The sequence below is a fragment of the Candoia aspera genome, chromosome 13, assembly GCF_035149785.1.
Source record: "Candoia aspera isolate rCanAsp1 chromosome 13, rCanAsp1.hap2, whole genome shotgun sequence".
NCBI lineage: Eukaryota > Metazoa > Chordata > Lepidosauria > Squamata > Boidae > Candoia > Candoia aspera.
In genome coordinates this window covers 6,220,157-6,240,791 of record NC_086165.1, presented here as the reverse complement: position 1 = coordinate 6,240,791, position 20,635 = coordinate 6,220,157, and the positions used below count along the sequence as shown (strand labels likewise).

General features: G+C 42.2%; 2 protein-coding genes across 2 annotated transcripts in view; one reads left to right on the top strand and one right to left on the bottom strand.

Annotated features, from left to right (window-relative positions):
* CD276 (CD276 molecule) overlaps positions 1-20,635 on the top strand; it is a 169,254-nt gene that overhangs the window by 50,914 nt on the left and 97,705 nt on the right. The window lies entirely within an intron of this gene.
* Positions 8,902-20,635, bottom strand: part of INSYN1 (inhibitory synaptic factor 1) — a 53,318-nt gene continuing 41,584 nt past the window's right edge. The window contains exon 3 of the mRNA XM_063313962.1: positions 8,902-9,632. Coding sequence (XP_063170032.1) covers positions 8,946-9,632 — 687 coding nt within the window. The 3' untranslated portion in view covers positions 8,902-8,945. The remainder of the gene's footprint in view (positions 9,633-20,635) is intronic.

The following is a 20,635-nucleotide window of genomic DNA, read 5'->3' as shown; positions in this document are numbered from 1 at the left end:
ATTTGTTTATTATATTGTAATGTATATGTTTTAATTCTGATTTTATTGTAAACTGCCCAGAGTCCCCTTTTAGGGGAGATGGGCGGTGATAGAAATTTGAAAAATAAATAAAATAAATAAGTATTTTTTTCAAAACAAACAAACAAAACACTTTGTAAAACAAGGCTAGACCATTGGAAAAAGGTTACCCTCCAGATTTTGGGGACTACAACTTCTATAATTCCTTATCATCCATGCCATCTAGGGTTTATAGGAGATTATTTATTTATTTTATTTATTTATCACATTTTTATCACCGCCCATCTCCCCCCACAAGGAGGGACTCTGGGTGGTTTTTACAGCAAAACAAAATCTAAAATTCTATTTGAAGATTCAAGATTATACCGGAAGACATTCAGATGATATGATCTTGCCTATCCCTATCCAATATGATTGTGGTCTACCTACCTATCTATTACCATCCTGTGGGGCCTGGGTATGCTGGCTGGGGAATTCTGGGAGTTGAAGTCCACCCATCTTAAAGTTGCCAAGCTTGAAAAACACTGGTCTAGATGTTTTATTCTTCCCCAGACATTCATCATTCTTTTCATTTTCATACTGTTCCTTGCTGTTTTTAGTGTTACACATTATGGACTTAGGCAGCCTTACATAAATTTGATAAATAATAAATGAATAATAAAATAAATATGGGCATGCATGTCTGTATGTCTGCATATTTATGAATGATAGGCCATAAAAGAGAAAATAAGAGCTAACCAGTTGTTAGGAGACATATGTCTGACTTCAAGGCTGCAGTCTTCAATGAACATAGCTAGGAAAAGTCCTTCAGAACTCAGTGGAAATAAACACATAGGTTTTGGTTGGATACCAGTCAATTTTATGAGGGTTTGAAAAAAAAGCCTAGAGATAGCCATCTAGGACTGTACATCAGTTTGGAAGAGAGAGCAGTAGATGAACTGATAAAAGTATTGATCTGAACAATGTCAATTAGATTCATTGTTCCATCCCTGGAGCTGCTATTTGCTGCAAAGAAGGTCCTTCCCAGGGCCTATAATAGCCTGGCGTGGGGTAACATTTGAACTAGGAGATGATGTGTCCCAAGTGCTTCTTTTCTCTATCGTTCTTTCAGCCTGTGCAAATGTTTTATTTGCCCTTTCAAGATAAAATCCATGCAAATTGCAGGGCTAGGCCTATAGATCAGGTTTACTTCAAGGCAGAACAATAGTTACAAGACCAGATAATGGTTTGATTCATCCCAATAAGCAAAAAAAAAAATCACAACTTGCCTCTCTCACAGATGGGTGTATTTGTACACCATGGGTGAAGGCAGCCACTGTAGTGTGTAACCCATGTTTTCTGGCTAAGCACGTACTGCAGGTCCAAAAGGTTGCAGTTTATTTCTCAAAGCATGGTTGAGAAAAGCCACAGCATAGCATCATGGATCAACCCGCACTGTATCTTTTGACTGCAAGTGATCAATGAAAAGATGCTTCTGTGCCAAAGGGAACTTAATTGTTACACTGCTACTGTACTTACTTCTCCACCCAGTAGTAAATTGCTTTTGCTTTTGGGCTTTCACACAAACTCCAAGTTGTATATCACCTTCCAACCAATTCCAGGATCCTTGAATTCTGATTTGAAACACTGTAGGGTAAACCTCAAAGAGAGTTCTCAAAGCATCCAAGGAAGGGAAGAAAAACAGGCACATGGTAGCCTAGTTGGATTTGAACCACTCATTAAGATCTCATTAATAGATAGCTCATTATTATTTTTTTTAATCCATTCAATCGTGTCTGATTCCCGGAGACTGCACGGACAAGTCCCTGCAGTTTTCTCGGCAAGGTTCTTCAGAAGTGGCTTACCATTGTCTCCTTCCTGGGGCTGAGAGAGAGGGACTGGCCCAAGGTCACCAGCTGGCTTCATGCCTAAGGTGGGACTAGAACTCACGGTCTCCCGGTTTCTGGCCTGGTGCCTTCACCATTACACCAAACTGGCTCTCAGCTCATTAATAGATAGCTTATACAGAAAAAATACACACACACACACGTGTGTGTGTATGTGTGTATATATATATGAACCCCTTTCTGCCCTGTGGGGGTGGTGGTGAAGAATGGCACTGGTGGAATGGTTCTACACTGTTTGGCTGCTTAGTCATAAACTTTCCATTACAGTCCAGGTTTACATAACCCTTAGAACTATGGCCAGACAGATAAGCCATGAATAGGCTATCATACCAAGTTGTCTTCCTTAACCACAAACCTAGTTTGGACTTTGCACTGCCAACTGCTGGATGGTTTAGCATGTCATGTGAACAAGGCTGGCCTGTTCAAGAAGGAAGGATGATCTAGTTCATTTTGTTTCCCAAACCAGACAAGCACTGTTCCAAAAACGTATTTTCTGAGTGCTGGGAAGAGAAAGTTCTCCCAATTTATTTCTGTTTTTGACATCCCAGCCTGCTAGAGATTGGGGTTTGATAAGTTGTTTGTCTGTTTATTTTTTAAAAAGCTGCAGCTCCATTTTTTCTCCATCAGCCTCTACTTGTCAACTTGGCTTTTATACATCAGATTTGTTTCAGATTTCTCAACCTGCAGGCAGAGAAGGATCCATTTCTTCCAAATCTCTTCTTGGGTCTGGTGAAGATGAGGGGTTGCTTTATTGTCAGTAAATAAATGATTTCTGGCCATTTAGGTAAGCTGGATAAGAGAAAATAAGATTTTGCAAGAGATCACCTGCCTGTCAATAAAGAGTATTGACATGCAAATGGGAAAAGGCATCCGTGGCACTTCCTTCTACCTTAAAACACAGCATTGCTATATGGTTAACAAAGTTAAGAACTTATGGATGTGTATAGTAGGAAGTTAGATTCTTATTAGAGGTAAATAATTAAAAATCTATGAAAGAGCATGGTTGACATTGATTTCATCACAAATACGGATTAGAGCTAGGACTAGGGAAATTTGGGATAGTCTGCCTTAAGACATCAACAATGAAAGGCAAGATTCAGTGTTGAGATAATAACTAAGAGATGATCTGCAACAAGAACCGCACCTAATTTACCAAATTCTACAATATTATCCTTATATCAGTGTCAACTCAATTAAAGAAGTAGCCGCTGGAGAAATCCTGTATGTTAGGAGCTTTGAGAAAATGACCAATCGCCAATGTTGTTGGAAGAAATAATTATGAATTTTTTAAAAACCCTCCTTAATGTCTACTAAGAGCAAGAGTATTGAAGAGGGAGCAGAGGGCAAATCGGTCAAGATGGCAGTCTCAGCAGCATGGCTGAAGCCCCAAGGGATGACCTGACCATGTCATTGTTGTCTGGTCAAGCGATCCTGGTTAGAAAGCGGGAAGAAGAAAGACAAGAGTCTTTAGGCTGCTGCAGATGAATAGAAGGAAAAGAAATAAATAATAAGCCATACATAAGAAAATAAGTAATGCTAAACAGATGCCAGCAGGCATATCTCTGACTTCGAGGTTCCAGTCTTAAATAAACACAGTTCAGAAAAGCTCTTTGAAGTGCGGACGAGTAAATAAGTACACGTAGGTCTTGGTGGTGACAGTTTATCGTCCTAGATTTTTAAAAAAAAAGTTCAAAAGAGGAAAGGCTGTCACTCACTGACCCAATTTGTGACTTTCTTTTTCTTCTCCCCACTTTGAATCACCCCCACCCACTTCATGAATAGTATGAATTCAGAGGGAGGGAACAGTTTGGCACAGCAGACTGTAAAACAAGAATGCTTTCTTAATTTGGAACTTTATTTCTACAGGATCACATTCTGCTTTAAGATTTCTACCTGTTTACTTTTAAAACAGGAATACACACCAGATGTTCCTTTTTTTCTCTTAAAAAAAAGAATCCCTGACAAGAGTTTTATAGTCAAAATCATTTTTGATTGTGAATTCTGGGGCTGCAGAGGGGTGGGGAGACTTACCAGCTGCTTTTTAATCTCTATCAAATGCTCAGGTATGTCATTGAGTAGGACTTTGCCATTGCAGGCAGTTTTTCAGAAGATCTGCCATGGTTTTGAAAACAGGGAAGCAGGGTGTCCACCAGGCATGGTCCAAAAAGTCAAAATGGTGGGCATGATGGTGTGATCCAAATCCACCTGTTTTTTTATGTGTTGCTCATACAACACACATAAAAACAGGCAGAGTTTCAATCACATCATCGTGGTGCCATCTTCACTTCCTGGACCATACCCTGCAGACACCTCAGCAGGGATGCTTGCAGTAAGGAACTTTGGAACAGTCCACCCACTCTCGTTTATGTAAAAGTTCCTCCATATTTTTTTTTGTCATCCTCATCATCTTTATTCTTCACTTTTGTCTATTGTTGATTTTTTTTCTTGTTTTATTTGTAACCATCCAGAGCTGCTAGTTGGGCAGCATATATGATGATGGGGATGATCATGATGATAATTTACTGATGAAGACGACCAGCCTTATGTCTCTTCCAGAATAAACAGATAAGTGGGAGAGTCATAGATGAGCTTCACAGACCAGACACATCCTCAAAGATCTTCTCAGATTGCATCAAAACTGTAATTTTTAATGTAGCAGAAGGGAGATAGTATTAAATATATGACTAATGAAATACTAGTGACTCAGTGTAATGGAATGATGGAGGCGTTGAATTATGGCTGAGGAGACCTAGATTCTGTCTGCTCTCAGACATGGAAGCTGACCTAGAGACAGTTTCTGTAAAGGTATGTGGGAAGGACCTTGGGAGACTGGGCCAAGAGATGCTGCCTAGGGAATGGTCAGATAAGAGAAAGCTTAGCCCACAGCTGGATAATGGGAGGGGCAAGAGGCTCAGGAGGGACCTTCCCTAATTTCTCAGGCTGTAAAGGAGACAGCAGGAGGATTGTACTTTCAGACTTGCAAGATTCTGTCAATGTAGCCCTACAATAAAGTAGAATTAGCTCATCTGGCCATGTTTCCTGTCTGGTCTAGCTGGTAAGGCTGACAGTTCCTCTCTCTCTCTCTCCCCACCCAAGCCTAACCTACCACACAGTCTGGTTGTTGTGGGGAAAAAGATTAGAGGAATGGGTAGTAAGCATGCTGCCTTGAGCTTCCGGAGGAAAGGCAGGACATAAATCTAACGAATTTGGATTGCATTGCTATATCGATTTTTCTTTTTGTCTTAGTCCTCCCACTGTTATGCTTTCAGAAGCAACATGCATTCTAGCTCTCAAAGGCCAAAGCCATCTCTCATCCCTCTGCTTTCCAAGGCTCATCTTATTCCAGGTATCTGTGTATTGAGAGTCAGTTTGTGTAGTGATGAAGGCACTGGGCTAGAAACCGGGAGACAGGGAGTTCTAGTCCCGCCTTAGGCATGAAGCCAGCTGGGTGACTTGGGCCAGTCACTCCCTCTCAGCCCTAGGAAGCAGGCAATGGCAAACCACTTCTGAAAAACCTTGCCAAGAAAACTGCAGGGACTTGTCCAGGCAGTCTCCCAGAATTGGACATGAATGAATGGAAAAAAACCCCACCTGTGTATTAGGGCCAAGTGAAGACATAATCAGAAATTTGATTCAAAGGCAGCTCAAATTTGTGAATGGAAGTTCCAAATGGATCTGAAGGCTCAAACAGAATTGGACACTCTGGAATCAATTAAAACATACATATAAAAGCACTTTTGCTGAACCGATTCAAAACTCCTAATTCATTTCATCAGCTTGAATGCTGGAACTGGAACAGATTGATTTTCTGAGTGGATTCCAAAGTCTGAATTAAATTCAGTATATAACTGAGGATAAGTTAAGAATTTTAGGTGCCAGAATACCCCAGAAATTGGCTTTGGTTTATCCACGGATGGGCTTATCCATGAGTATATACAGTAACACTTTTTAAAAACACCTATATATCCCATATATACTCACCTATAAGCCCATCTGTGGATAAACTGTCCCTCAAAATTTTAACCAAAATACCATGAAAAATGGATAATCCATGGATTACCCACAGATAAACCAATTGTGAAAATTAAAACATATGAAAATTTCAAGGGTTGGCTTATCTGCAGGTGGCGCATTTTTTGTGGCATTTTGGTTAAAAAATTGAGGAGCTTATTATGCAAGTATATATGGCAATTTCAATTTTCCAAATTGATTAAGGTTACAATCATGCTTACAGTCATTTCAAATACATTTGGCCAGCTCAAAATCACTCCTTATAGTCCCAGATCAAATCAATCCCTTTATACCAAAGTCTGCTAAGAAACATTGTATTATTATTATTACTACCATTATTTGTATTAATATTAAAAAACAGAATTTGTCTGTGATGAGATCCTATTTTCTCTCTTAGTATTTCCAGTGTGCTGTCTGTGGCATCTGAGGATAGCCCAACACACTTAAGCCATTTTGGAAACCAGCCTGCAGATTAAAAATATAAGATCAATAGCTTTCTTCCAGGCAAGTAAATTGGCCCTTGATTGAATAATTGAGGTTAGTTTTTGTTTTCCTTGGGAAATAAAGCTCTAAAGCAGGTGAGTCTAGAATGAAAAGGTGCCCAGAAGTTATGGGCCCTACTCCAACATTCTGGAAATTGCTAAACACAATTTATGAGCTGGAGACAACTAGTTTTGACCCCGGTGTTGATATATCCACATGTCACATGAAGGCCTTCATGTTTATGCTGAATATCTCTAGCAGCACCTGTGATGTGCATTATGATATGCATGATGTTGGAGGATGGGTTAGCTCCCAGCTTGCCTGTTAAATCAGCATTTCAGGAATGCTTCAGCAGACCTAAAGTTTTCCTTCCAATCGTTTTAGTTTTATAGCACTGAGATGATGTGTTGCACATCAGTCTTGCACTCCAAAGGCTGGTTTGCATAACCCCCTAATGCACTGGAACCCTGGACACGTCTTTGGAATTCTCAAAATGCAAAATGTAGAGCGTTCCTCAACCCCAGCAATGTTTAAACAGGTCAGGATACGGAGAGGGACAGCCTTTACCCAAGGATGAATCTTACCAAGTGTTCCACAATTAGGCCCAAACCAAGGTGGAAATGTGGTAAGAGTGGGTGGGCAGCCTAAATTAGGTTGCCCAAGGTAGAGAAAGGGACTTGGACAGGACAAATGTGTTTTCAGGTTCATAGTCCAGGTGACAGGTCCTAAGGGACGGAAAGATAGAGCTAGAGTAGCTCCATTGTTTTTAAGGAGAACTAGAGAAGCCCAGTTTAAATTCCATCCAGTTGTGAAGGCCACCATGAATGCTTGTCCAGTGTCCTTCTCTCCATTTAATTCATCTGATATTATTGTGTAGGGATAAAGTAGGCAATGAAGAGAGAAGAGAGAATACCATGAAGCTCCTTGGAAGAAAGTTAGGAGGAGGAGGAGGAGGAGAAAGAAGAAGAATCCTCAGCATTTAAGGTGGGGGTCCTCCTAGACTCTCAGTTTCTGCTCAAGGAGCAGGTGGCAACTGTGGCTAGGAGGTCCTTTCACAGATCCATTATTGTGCGTGTGCCAGCTGTGCCCAGGCCAAGACTTCTCACTGGCACACATGCTTTGGTCACTTCCTATTTGGATTATTGCAATGCATGCTGCAGGGAGCAGCCTTTGAAGATCACCTGGAAGCTACAGCTGGTCCAGAATGCAGCAGCACAAGTAGTTATGGGCCTGCCTCAGCATGTCAATATAATACCTCTATTTTGCAAGCTGCATTGACTTCCAACGGTCTACCAAGTGCAATTCTATTACCTGTAAAGCCCTTCATGGCACAGGGTCAGGCTATTTGCAGGAGCACCTATCTCCAGTCATTTCTGCTTGTCCCATGAAATCTGTTCCAGGTCCCCTCTATTAAACAATGTCATCTAATGGAACCCAGGAGGTGTATCTTCTCTGTCATGCTGTTTCTCCTATGCAACAGCATACGCCCAGAGAATTGGATGGCCCTGACCTCTGCAGTTGACCTTTTGCAAGACCCTGAAGACCTGGTTCTTCCCCCAGGAATTGGACCAGACAATTGAGTGAGCCCATCTTGGTGTTGTGGTTTTGTTTGTTGGCTCATTTTGAGTCACCCTTGGTGTGTTGTGCTGTTTTTTAAATTTCTTTGTTTAGCGTTGGCTATTTTTAATAGATTGTTAGCCTCCAGAGACAGACACATGTCAAGTGGGTGGTCATACGCATTAAATAAATAAACGAACAGTGGGTAATCTATGGCCTTCTAATGTTGTTGTGTAATGGCAATTGAAAGTCAACATCATCTGGAGGACTAAATATTATTTCTGTCCCCAGTTTACACTCTTGAAAGCAGAGAGGGCAAGAAGGAAAGTTAAGATTATCCCACTGTAGGGGGTAGAGTTAACCAAATCATATGCCATCCCCTCTGAATCTCTGGATGGACTTTTCCCAGCTTTTCATGAGGGACAGACTAGTTTCTAGTCAGCCTGAGTCTTAATCTCCCAAAAATACTGGAGGATATAAGACACGTCAAAGCAGCAAAAAGGAAGGCGGAGTAAAAGCCAACTTTAATTGGCTTCACATTGTAACAACCATAGCAAATAAATTTCGGTAAGTTAGTCAGATTCACATGGCCATTAACCAAGGCGGATGGAGGGGAGGAATAAGCTGGTTTGTCAAACATGCTATTCTGAAAAACTTGGGGAAGTTTGTGGAGCATATTTTTTGTCACCTTAAATATATGCTGCTGCTTTGTGATGTGGGGTGGGGTAGGGTGTGTTTCCTTCTATGGTATGTATAGGCAGCGCATGAACTGGGAGAAAAATAACATTCAGCAAATAAAACAGTTCAAATTCCCTGAGTCTTGACATTATGGTTAGTTAGTTAGATGAAATCCCGTTACCATTTCTATCGTATCATTATTATTTATTGACTTAAATATATAGAGAAATTTATCTATCTATCTATCTGTTTATGGATCTACCTAGCTGCAGCTTTCTCCTTGGCCCAGCCCACCCTTCACCCTGCTGGTCCTCAGTTCTTGTTGTTGATTTTCTGCTTGCTCGAAATGTAGGGGAGAATTGTCTGAGTACTTTTGTCTGACACAGTCTGGGTGCTACTGTTCCGTGTCAGCTTTCGCTGCTGAGCACTACCCAGATGAGGGGACCGTCGCATTGCTGTCTTGGCAACTAATGCCCCCTTCTGAGTTGACTCACTGGGCTCTTCCGGAGGGTCCTCCAGAAGGGGCCCACTGTCCGCTTCCTCATCGTCATCACAGCACAAAGCATGGTAGAGGACTTTGTCACTGAATCGCACCCGCTCCCTGGTGCCCGGCGTCCTCTGATGTTGAGGTTTGTGGCTTGGTATGGAGCTGAAAGCTTCCTCACTGGAAGAGTCTGGGGTTTCAATCCGGGGTCCATTGGGGATCAGCAACCCACCATTCATGAGCTGGTAATCGGGTTGGTGCCCTGGCTGCTGCTGCTGCTGCTGCTGCTGCTCCGAGCCATCACCAGAATCTGAAGGGGTGGAGGCTTCAAGGAAGGAGCAGAATTCCCAGCTGTCAGAGAGGATATCCGAGGTCATGAAATCCAGGTGCCCAAGGTCAAATATGCCTCCACCTTTCTCACTGCTGGAGGTGCTGCTCACTGTGGTGGTGGTCCAGTCATCAGGTTCCAGCTCAAACTCAAAGTCTGAGGTCAATTTGTCAATCTGGCTGACCACCTAATGGGCAGAGAGAAAGAGTAGGTTGTTAAGACCCATAGAGCAGCTTTGGACATCTCCATGAACAAAGTTTCCACCTCCTGTAAGTCCATTTCACCACAGCTTCCAGACAGGGCAACTCCAGACAGGCTCCACAGCAACCTCCTAGAAGGCTGGGACCTTGGTATTAATTTAATTTCATGTATTCAATTTAGGTTTCACCCAATCCCAAACAACTGCCAAAAGTGTTGGATCAAAACTCTTCTTGCTGCCAGCCAACAGGCTAATAGCCCTTTTGGCCAGGGATCATTGGACCTGTAGTTCAATACATTCGGGGGGGGGGGCATCAGGTTGGAGAAAGCTCATTTAATTAAAGAAGTCCCATCTTCAGGCTTAAAATTCAATGAAGTCTGCAATGCAAGCACTATTCAGGCCTGAAGAAAAAGCATCCTTCTCTTCCTATAGTTGAATTCCGTCTAACGTGTTGGGATTACAACCCCAGTTTTACCAGACAACATGGTACTGTGGTCCTATCACATCTGTTGACAGCTACAGCACATCACAAAAATCATGGACTCCCTTGGCCTTGACCCATAGTATTTATTCCATCATGTTTCCTTTTCCTACCACCTCCATTCCTTGGTCACCGTGACCGTCCCCTTATGAAGGATAACTTAAAGCAGCTAAAAGTCCACCGGCCTTGTGGGGTGGTGATGGGGGCTTTCTAACCACATTTCTCCTGATCAACAGTATATGACGATGGAGATGAGATGTCATGCAGAGCTGATTGCTTTTTAGAGATGAGTTAAGCTTTCAACAATTGCTTTGAGCCTGCCCCGACCAAATTCATTTTGACTGTGAAGAATTCCGTTTTAGAGAATCTTGTATGCTTTCAAGGGGAGACCAGAAAATATGCCTGCAACCTCAACATCATAGCATTGCGCTCTTCTTAACAGAATGAAACTGAAGGGTAGCACCATGCAGACACAAAGGAAAGCAAATGGCAAAAGTTTCAGTGAAAGAAAAAAAGATGACGTATTTTAGGCATGGCCTTATTAGGACGTGATGCTTTAAGAGACAAAGCCTCTTCATCAAGAGAATCTTTTTTTTTAAAGGAAAGGGGGGGAAACCAATCCAGACATTAATAGCTGTCAGCATAGGGTGCCCAGCTTCCAATAACTGATTTCTTTTTTTCTTTTCCCAAAAAGATGTTTTGAGTTGCTAGAAAATGAAAAAAAGAAATGAACACAAGAATCACAGCCTATCACTTTCTGCTCTTACATGGAGAGTGTAGTTATGTCATTAACTGAACAGACAGTCAGAGGGGATTTCAATGATATATACATGAATCAAGACATGCTATAGGCCTCACATGAAGAGAAGGAATGCAGATCTCCTATAAGATGGAGGCTGAAAGATTTTGCAATGAGTGGTGCTCTAATTATCATTGTTATTGGTAAGAAGAAGAAAAAAGGTCCATATATTAAGGTAAATCTGCCCCACAAACATTCTCTAAACTTTTTCCAAGCCAGACTGCAGTTAAAGCTTAAATCCTCCCTATTCCAAACTTCGCAGTGCAATTTTGTGATTCACCCTTTGCAAAAGTATGCAAAAATGCATATGCCAAGGAGAACTCTACACTGAGCTACATGCAAATGCTTGGAATTCAAAAATAACAAGTGGGCCCTAGAGGGTACTTCCCTCTGTCTAAATTATCACTACCATTTCTCTCATTGAGGGTCAGTCTTTAAGTGCCATTATAATACAGCCAAAAGGATCATCAAAAGCTCTTCCTTCAAAAGGGAAGGATCCAGAATGGGGTAGAAATCTGTAAAACTTTCAAAGTTCCAAGAAAAACATACAAGGGACCATTTATCCAAAATACAGCTCAAGAAGGAGCAATGATGCTCAGTGGTGCTGTTTACTGATGGACCAATGGAGTAATTAAAATTGGGGTGGCAGTGGAATGTAGGCAGGCATGTGAAGGTATGGATGGATGGATGTCTGTTTGTTCAGTGGAAAAAAAAACTAGTGTAGCAGTGAAATGGAAGATATGAGATGTCAGAAATTCATTTGGTTGCCATTCTCATGTTCGTATGTGTATGGTTTTCATACTACACATGTTTATTTTTATTTATTTATCTAATTTATCTCCGCCCATCTCCTCCCGTCGGAGGCCTCTGGGCAGTTGTTCATCATCCCTAAGTGCTGGCATTGCAGTGCTGTATGGTGAGCAAGTGGCATTAGCTGTAACAAGCCTTTCCAGCATCAGATGCTCATGGAGAAGCTACAATTACATGAGAAACAGATCCGGTGAGACAACGCAGGACCGTTGCCCACGCATTACCAACCAGCCTTTTGAACCTCCTCCCCCATGATGAATTTGTCTAGTTGCTAAGGTCTACAGGAGAGGCCCATTTAAAGATGTCCCTGTCATCAGGGTCCTGTCCTTTTGGCAGACAGTAAAGGGCCTTCTGTGGTGTTGCTCCAGCCTATGGAGCAGTTGTGATTCTTCGCTTTTAGACATTCTAAAGATGTAACTCTTTGGCCAGGCTTTAAATGGTTAATTAATTTTAATCCGCATCTTAATTTACTGTATGTTTTAATTTCCATGGCCATTTTTAAATAGTTAGCTGCCTTCATTTCTCTACTGCATTCAGAAAATTGATTCAGTTTGGAGTTTTGATTGGCTAGGCAGCGAACAGCCCGCCGGGTCACAAAAGGCCGGAGAGCTGTCCGTGGTGCTGAAACATAACGCTCCTCTGCAGATTGAATTCTTGTGGATCAGAACAGCAAGTCAAGGGTTCCCCCCACTCCACCCCACACCCACAGAGAGTAGGAAGGTAAAAGAAAAATGTAATTTGTGCCTGGATCTGCAAGGTCTGTCAAAACAGACCCCTCTCCATGGACTGAACTGAGTCAGCTTGTGCCCTTCCATATAAAAATCTACACAAAAATAAGTGATTGGAGGAAGACGCCCATAAAAAGCATCATATTTCTGAATGTGGCATTAAGAAATTGGTCTCTCTGGAGGGCCTTGCATTTTAATACAGCGTACTGTACATTAGAGGGGTTTATTTAAAGAAAAATGTACCTTAAGAAAAGTATGTTTAGAAGGGGTTCTCGCAGGAATGCATGTTACCCCCCCAACACACACACACACACACACACACACACTATGCAGCTCTGCATATTAAAGAATGTCAAGAATGACTGATTATTTTAATGGATCTTAAAAACAATCACAGTGAGAATTCATTCCATAAAACCGATGACTGTCAGACTAAGTTAGAAGGAATATCTAAATAAACCTGGATGAAAACAACAACAGAAGTGATCTCAGAATGAGTGCATTTGCACTCCCATGTCATCTCAGGATGATACTTCCTGCATGGAATGGAGCAGACACAAAATCTTCTGCTAGAATAAATCTCTTTTTTAGTGCTGCAGTGATCTTGTTGTTTCTGCAGCACTAAAACAGCAGATGGCAGATAAAAATTAGCCAAATGTCAGTCTGTTAAAGTATAGATCAACTCAAAGGCATGAAATAATTCTGCAAAGAGGCCTGAATAACAGAGAAAGGTCTTGACCTAAATCCTACCAGTAAACTGAAAATATCTGCAAAGGCAGGAAGCCTATTTGGAAGGCAAGATTTTCCCATTAAGTATATTAAAAACTGTGTTGTGGTAAAGAGTTCAGGCTACCTTTGCAGAAGGCTATGGACATAGGAAGGACAATGCCTCCAACTCTTGACTGTATTTACACAGAACACTTGACCAGGTCAACTGAAACCTGACAGCTTAACAATATGTGGAGTCCTCAGTGCTCTCTGAGCTTGGTTATTTGCTTGCAGATGTTTTATTACCTGACTAGGTAACATCATCAGTGTGAGGGAGTGTGGGGTTTGCTCCCTGTTTGTATACAGTCGCTTGCCCTGCCCGTGTTGGTGGGGGTCTGGTTTTCTCCTTGGCGGTTCCTTGATCAGGGTGTTGTTTTCTGCTTCATTGTCTGGTGCTAATCCCTGCTTAACTGGGTATTGCCTGCTGAAGAGGATGTGCTCTGGTCTGTTTCCTTCTTAGCTTTTTTATTGTCTCTTTTGAATGGTGTGTAAATGTGGTTTATCTCTATGTGTTTACTGATGGCTGATTTGTCTGAAGGCCAAGCTTCCAGGAATTGTCTAGTGTTTTTGGATTTAGCTTCTTGGTTCTCTTCTATTGGAGCTTAACAACATGCTAAGCATGGTTAGTGATAATCTTGGGTTTTGTTTGCTGGGTGGTCTAATAGTTGTGTGAGCCCGTTCTACTTGGTTTGTTTGTGGTCACTGTATTGAGCAAAGCCAGAAATGAGCTGATTCAGTAAGTAGATTAAGTGTGGTTGTACGCAGGCAGCCAATATCACAATTTTTTCTTGCCTATGATTTGCTCTGCGTAGTTGAGGTTTTCATGCCTCTGGAACAGGCAAAGTTCTTCCACGGAAGTAATCAGACCTCTCTATTCTGCACTGGCCAGATCAAATTAGAAGTATTGCATCCAGTTCTGGGCACAATATTGTAGGAAGGACATTGACAATGAGGAACATGTTCAGGAGAGGACAACCAAGATGATAAGGGGCTTGAAAGGAGAAAGCTTAAGAGAAGATGTTGGAAGTACTGGCTAAGTTTAGTCTGGAAAAGAGAAAAATGCAAGGAGGTTGGAAAGCTGTCTTCAAGTATCTGTCATGGAGAAGATGGGGCAGAATTGTTCAGAGCTGCTCCAGAAGATAGGACCAGAAGCAATAGGTTTACATTAACAGAAAGCAGATTTGGGTTGGACATCAGGAAGAATTTCCTAATGGGAAGAGCTATTCAACAATGGAATTGATTGCTTCAGCAGGTGGTAGATTCCCTTTCACTGGAGTCATCCAAGCAGAGGTTGATAGGCCACCTGTTGGGGATGCTGTAGGAGCAAATTCTTGCACTGGGCAGAGAGTTGGATGAGAAGATTTCTAAAGTCTCTTCTGACTCTTACCTTCTATGATTCCAAACCATTTTTCATGTCCAGCTTATTCCAGATTCTGCACAAGAGTGACACAGAATGTGATGTCCCCTAATGGGATGTCCCCTTTACAACTGCAAGACAACTCATCATATGTAAAATCTTGCTTGCTTGAGTATCAGCTTGTCTGCCTATTGTGCATATGCTCATTTTTCTCTTGCTGTTCTATCGACCTGGCTTCATTCACAAAACACTTCTAAACATGGTTACAGAATGAATCCAGCATCTGCATTTGCACAAAATACTGAACCATAAGCTATCCAAGTGGGCTGAGTTCACTCAACATACTAAGTCACACATACACACACAAGCTAAATGAACACCAACAAGCTTAGCATGTTACAGGAATGCAGCTGCTGAGTTGTTAAAATGTGTTGGGTGGACACATCCAGTCTCTCTGTATCGGATTAGTCAAACATGTGGAGGCTAACCCTACTCTTTCAGTGCACCTCTGTGACATATGGTTTTGTGAAACCTCCATGTTCTGAGGCACACTGCTGCTGGATAATGCTTGCTGGGCCTTTCTGTCCTGCTTGGGCCTTGGCTTGACCTAGTAGGATTCCATTCTCCTTTAGTGCTGGCCTTCGTGGCTTTTTCTATGAGAAAACTCAAGTGCTCAACCTCTGCAGCTTTTTCAAATCGCCCTTTGATCACAAAAGCTACTAAGTAGTCTACGTACCACCAAACTTGCCAGCCTCCCATTCAGGTCTCTGAATACAAACACATTTAGCTGCCCTTGTCATGTTGAATAATGAATGCCTACTTATGTCCTTACACATTTGGTTGGGTTAATAAATATTCATGTGTTCACTGCATGGTGCTACATGTATCCAGAGACGTGGCTCTCAAACATTAGCAGGAGGGGAATGGTGGGCTGACCATGGAGCTGATGGCAGGATTCTGCCTTGGGAAGGAAAGCAGAAGAGAAGGGGCTTCCCCAAGGAGGCAGAAGGATGAAAAAGGGGCCTGGCTAGGTAGCAGCACCTAGGTGGCTTTGCTGATCTTGAAAGCTAAGCACAGTCAGACCTGGTTAGTATTTGGATGGGAGATTACCAGGAAAACTTGGGGCTCTAAACTAGACCTCAGTTTCCCTAAACAGAGAAACAGAATGACCAAGAGCAAAAAAGCAGTGGGAGCGGGAATGACTTCGGACTTGCTGCCAGCTTCCCCACTGACTTTGCTTGTGGGAAGCTGACAGAGAGCATCAGAAATCTTCCTTCCTTCCTCCCTCCCTCCCTCCCTCCCTCCCTCCCTCCCTCCCTCCCTTTTAAAACAAAATCAAAACTCAGAAGAAGGTAACAGATTGAAAAATCTTCCTACTAGCCGCAGAGATATGAGCTCCCCCTTCACTGGATGTGTTCAAGCAGAGGCTAGACAGCTATTTGATAGGGATGCTTGAAATTGGATTACTGTCAGAGTGGAGGAATAGACTAGGTGGCCTCAAGGGTCACTTCCAACTTCTAAAGTCATTCGTGCGCACACAGTAGCAATTCTATTTATGGTCGTTAACCAGTCAGCATTCCCAAAGACAACAACAGTAACATAGAAAATGAAATGCATTTTACACACACACACACACACACACACACACATAGGGAAACCCCATTTTAATTGACTAATGGGAGGGTGGGGGGGAATGTGTCTATTATTGACAAATGTCCATTAAATAAGAAAGCACATCATCATGCCAATTTATGTCATTGGTGTGCTCATGTCATGGTGGAAATAACGCTAATTGATGGACATGATGTCATTTGCATCATTTATCATGCAAATGATGCCAAGGACATCACTTACTTCATTTGGGTAATGATGTCGTGATGCAAATGGAATGAAGTGCTGCAAGACTTTGGTCAGCTGGGTGTCAAGTCCGGTGTGTCCAGAACCACTAAATCAAGATTTCACTGTATGAGAATCGATTTATCTATCTACCAGCTGCAATAAGTGATCAACAGCTCCAAATATTCACCAGAGCTGTGAAATAAAACCTTACTAACCACCATTGACAGACGTTCCATGTGCTTCCCACTCCCTAAGATTCCACTTTGAGAGATGCTGGCAAAGCAGTTGAAACCTGAAAAATGACTAACAATTACTACCAATTTTTTTTTAACAAGGTATCTTCCAAAGGTGAGACGGCAAAAGAAAGAGGCAGTGAGAGATAAAATAGAATGAATTAGCAGAGGCAAGTGCCAGAAACAAGATGGAAAAATCTTCCTTCCTTCTAAGGCTGAACTGAAATGACTGAATACTATCAATATTTTAGTTAGGAAAGGTGAACTAATCAGCAAGGGTGTGTGTGTGTGTGTGTGTGTGTGTGTGTGTGTGTGTGTGTGTGAATCAATCAGTTTGGGATGAATGAATTTAGCAGCTTTGCTTTCTCCTAAGGCAGGGAGAATCTTCAGTTCAAACATGAGTTGACAAATCTCTGGCTTGAATAGAGATCAGATTGATGATTCCAACCAAATTCAAAATCGGGTGGATGATTCCAACCAAATTCAAAATCAGGTGGATGATTCCAACCAAATTCAAAATCAGTTGATGATTCCAATCAAATCCATTTATTTTTCCCAAAACCACAGTGTTCCAATTTGTTGATCTGATCTCAAGCATGGAGTTGGCTATTCTGAATGTTCTGGATGGACTCATATTTCAGATCTAATTGGTTCACCACTCCAGAGCAATCTGAAGATTGAAATCTCATTGGAGCCAATCTGCCCATCCACTTTCCCTCACAGTGAAGTTGGTTATACCTAGATCTCTAGCATTTCCCCCCCCAAGCACATTTAAGAAGGATAAGAAGCAAATCAAACCCCATTGAACCACAGAGAGCATATGAAACAGGGGTGCTTCATTTTGCACAACACAAGCAGAGTGCTCCACCATGAGGTTTCCTTTTTCATAACTGAACTGCAAGGCATTGCTGAGATTCTTCAACCAGCAACCTCGCCTCAAAGGAAAGGACTTTGTGCATGCATTGCACACCTGTAGAAGACCAGTTCTCAACAAAGATGCATGTGCATGGGTGTCCTTGGGGGAGGCAAGAGCTCATGATGCAATGGACACAAAGGACATCATTTGCTTCATTTCCACAATGACATCATGACACACACAATGTGGCTTTCCCCAGACACCTGGGTAACCCTACAGCTATGAAAATCTACCACCGATCCAAGAAAGGCCTTTCTGCTTAAAGGTTAATTTTCCTTTCAGTATATTGTAGCATGAACATCTGCACTAACCCCTCTGAGTTGTTCTGAGCTTAACATTGGATGGTATGACTACTTGTCTGCAAATAAACATGGTTACTCCATTGGGAATAATTCAGATTCTGGGAGATCCAGAGACGACGACGACGACGATTTATGTCCCACTTTTGCTCCAAGAGCTCAAGGCAGTATTCAGTCCTCCCTCCCCCTATTTTATCCTCACCAGAACCCTGCAAAGGAGGTTGGACAAAGAAAGGAATTGGCCAATCCGCTCCAAGACTAACCCCCTGCTACGCTACTTCTGCACCAGCTCATCCCCCAGCCTGTGTGAAGCAAAGCCACGTGTGAACATGGATTCCCAAATATTTGGCAACCCCTTTACAGATCTTTGGCTTTTTCACAAGCGATCCCAAAGGCCTGGCATTTGCATTCCCTGCCCCCACCCCCTGCAAAGAGTCTGCGGGAAATTCATCACATTCAAAGGTGGCGTTGAATATTCATTCCTGCTCAAAGGCAAGATGAAACTCATTAGGGGTCTGAAAAGGAGCAGGTTGAACTTGGAACTGAAGGAATGATTTCCTTTGGGAAATTGAACACGCTCGTCTGCCTGGGGCTGTTAAAAGTTGCAGTCAGGTGGCCTGTAATATGAAAATCATCCACAGGACAATTACACATGTTCCACACACTTTTAGCCCTTGCTGATGAGCAGGAGCGATACGGGGCCACCTTTGGAAATGCAATATAATTATAGACTTAGAGCACAGCAGTGGGTTGACTCTTGATAATGCCACGATGATTTCAGAACCTGTTAATTCCACACAGGGCTTCAGGGTGGAGAGGAACTGGCAGCTTAGTGGTAAAGTCATAGCCTTGAATGTAGGAGTTCAATTCCTACCATTCCTAAACAGACATGGAAAAGGCCAAAGGGCTGCTGTGATATAATGCCTCCTTCTATCTTATTTAGCTGCGAAAACATTTTGATCTGCTATGTCCACTCCCCCACTCAGTGAGTGAGTCAGTCACTAGATTTCAAAAACATTTGTGTGCTTTTCTTCATAAATCCAGAAAAGTGCTTTATTTTTAAGGGGTTTGACTTGACGTGGTGAAGGTTTAAGTGGGGTGTGTATGTGAATATTCCTAACTTAAGTGATAGAGAATGCCTATTTGCATCTAAAAATTGCAGTCTTGGGTTGGTGCACCATGAAACAGGAACCAGGATGTCCTGGGTACCATACGTTGAACCAACATTGGCAGTGCAGAAGCCTTTTGCCTTCATGGGATGCATTTCAAAGACTGTCCCTGGTAATGGGAATGCACCTCCTAAGTGGCCACCTTTGGAGAGGGATCATGGCTCAGCAGAGCACCTACTTTGCTCTCCAGAGATCCCAGATTCACCCCCAGTGTCTCCAGTGACACCTAGATCGAGATCCTTCTCTGCCTGGGTCTCCAAAGCTGTTCAGGGTAGACTGAAGCTGCAATCTTCCTGAACCTAAGTGGTAGTATTTACCGTGACAATCACTGATCAGCTACAGACTTCAATTTTTACCAGTCCTGCAGGGCCAATATCAAGTTTTTATGCCAAGTTTGGGGCCAGGATTTTAAGACCACTCTGGGCATGGTGGAAGGACATTGTGTTGCCTTCTCTCCCTTTGCTTTAACTAAAAATCCTTCTGAACCTTGAGCAGGAAGCATACAAATGGCTACAAGGCTGTCTCAAGCCAATCTTGCTCACTAAATAATCCAGGCTAGCATTGGATAGGGTTTCTGGGTGTGTGTGTGAGAGAGTGTCTCAGCCTCTTATCTTTAGAGAAAGATTTTATTTCTTCACAATCTAACCATGTTACTTGGGAAGCTGCCTGGTTCCAGTAGAGACTTTCCAATTCTCAACCAGCATTATTTATTTATTTATTTATTTATTTTATTATTTGAATTTCGTTACCGCCCATCTCCCCCAAAAGAGGGACTCTGGGCGGTTTACAATAAAATTAATACTATAATAATAAACAATTAAAATCCTATAAAAATAAAAACAAGTTACAGATACAAAATACAATATAAATAAATACAAAATCCAAGAGGCTATAAACATTCCAATCCAGTGGGAGGGGTATTTACCGGTAACGTGCGTAGATGCTTTTGAATCAATCCTAATCTGCCCACCAATTGATAGGATGTCCTCAACATTGGTTTGTTTGCTGTATATCCTGCCTTAATCCAAGATTCATGGGGAATCTTCCTTTTGACCCCACAAAAAGAACTCTGTGACGCTTCCTTCTACCTTATTCAGTTGCGAAAGCATTTTGATCCGCTACTTATTTGTTTGCTAAATTTATATAGCTGCCCAGCCCACAGGAAGTGACTCAGTGGCATACAGCAATCAAATGAAACCACGAATACATAAAAACAATCATTATTAAAAATTGAAATATTATTGAAAATTAAATTAAAATATACAGACCCCAAGGCATGGAGAGAGTGAATATATCAATCACAAGTAGTGGAGCCATTTTAGAATGTCACCAGTTCCCTGGGACGCCCAAGCCTGGTGACATAACCAGGTCTTGAGGGACTTTTGGACTTTTTGCTATGTGTCAGTTAGGCTGGGCTGAGACCAGGTGACTTCTCCAAAGCCGTCTAGTGAGTTTCCATGATTAAGGATGGACTTAACCTTGGCTCTCTCAAGCCTTAGTCCAGCACCTTGACCATGACATCACTTTGGCTCTTGTTAGCTGAAACTCATTGTGAATCCATGTGGATCCCCAGCATTCTGGCTGGGGAATTC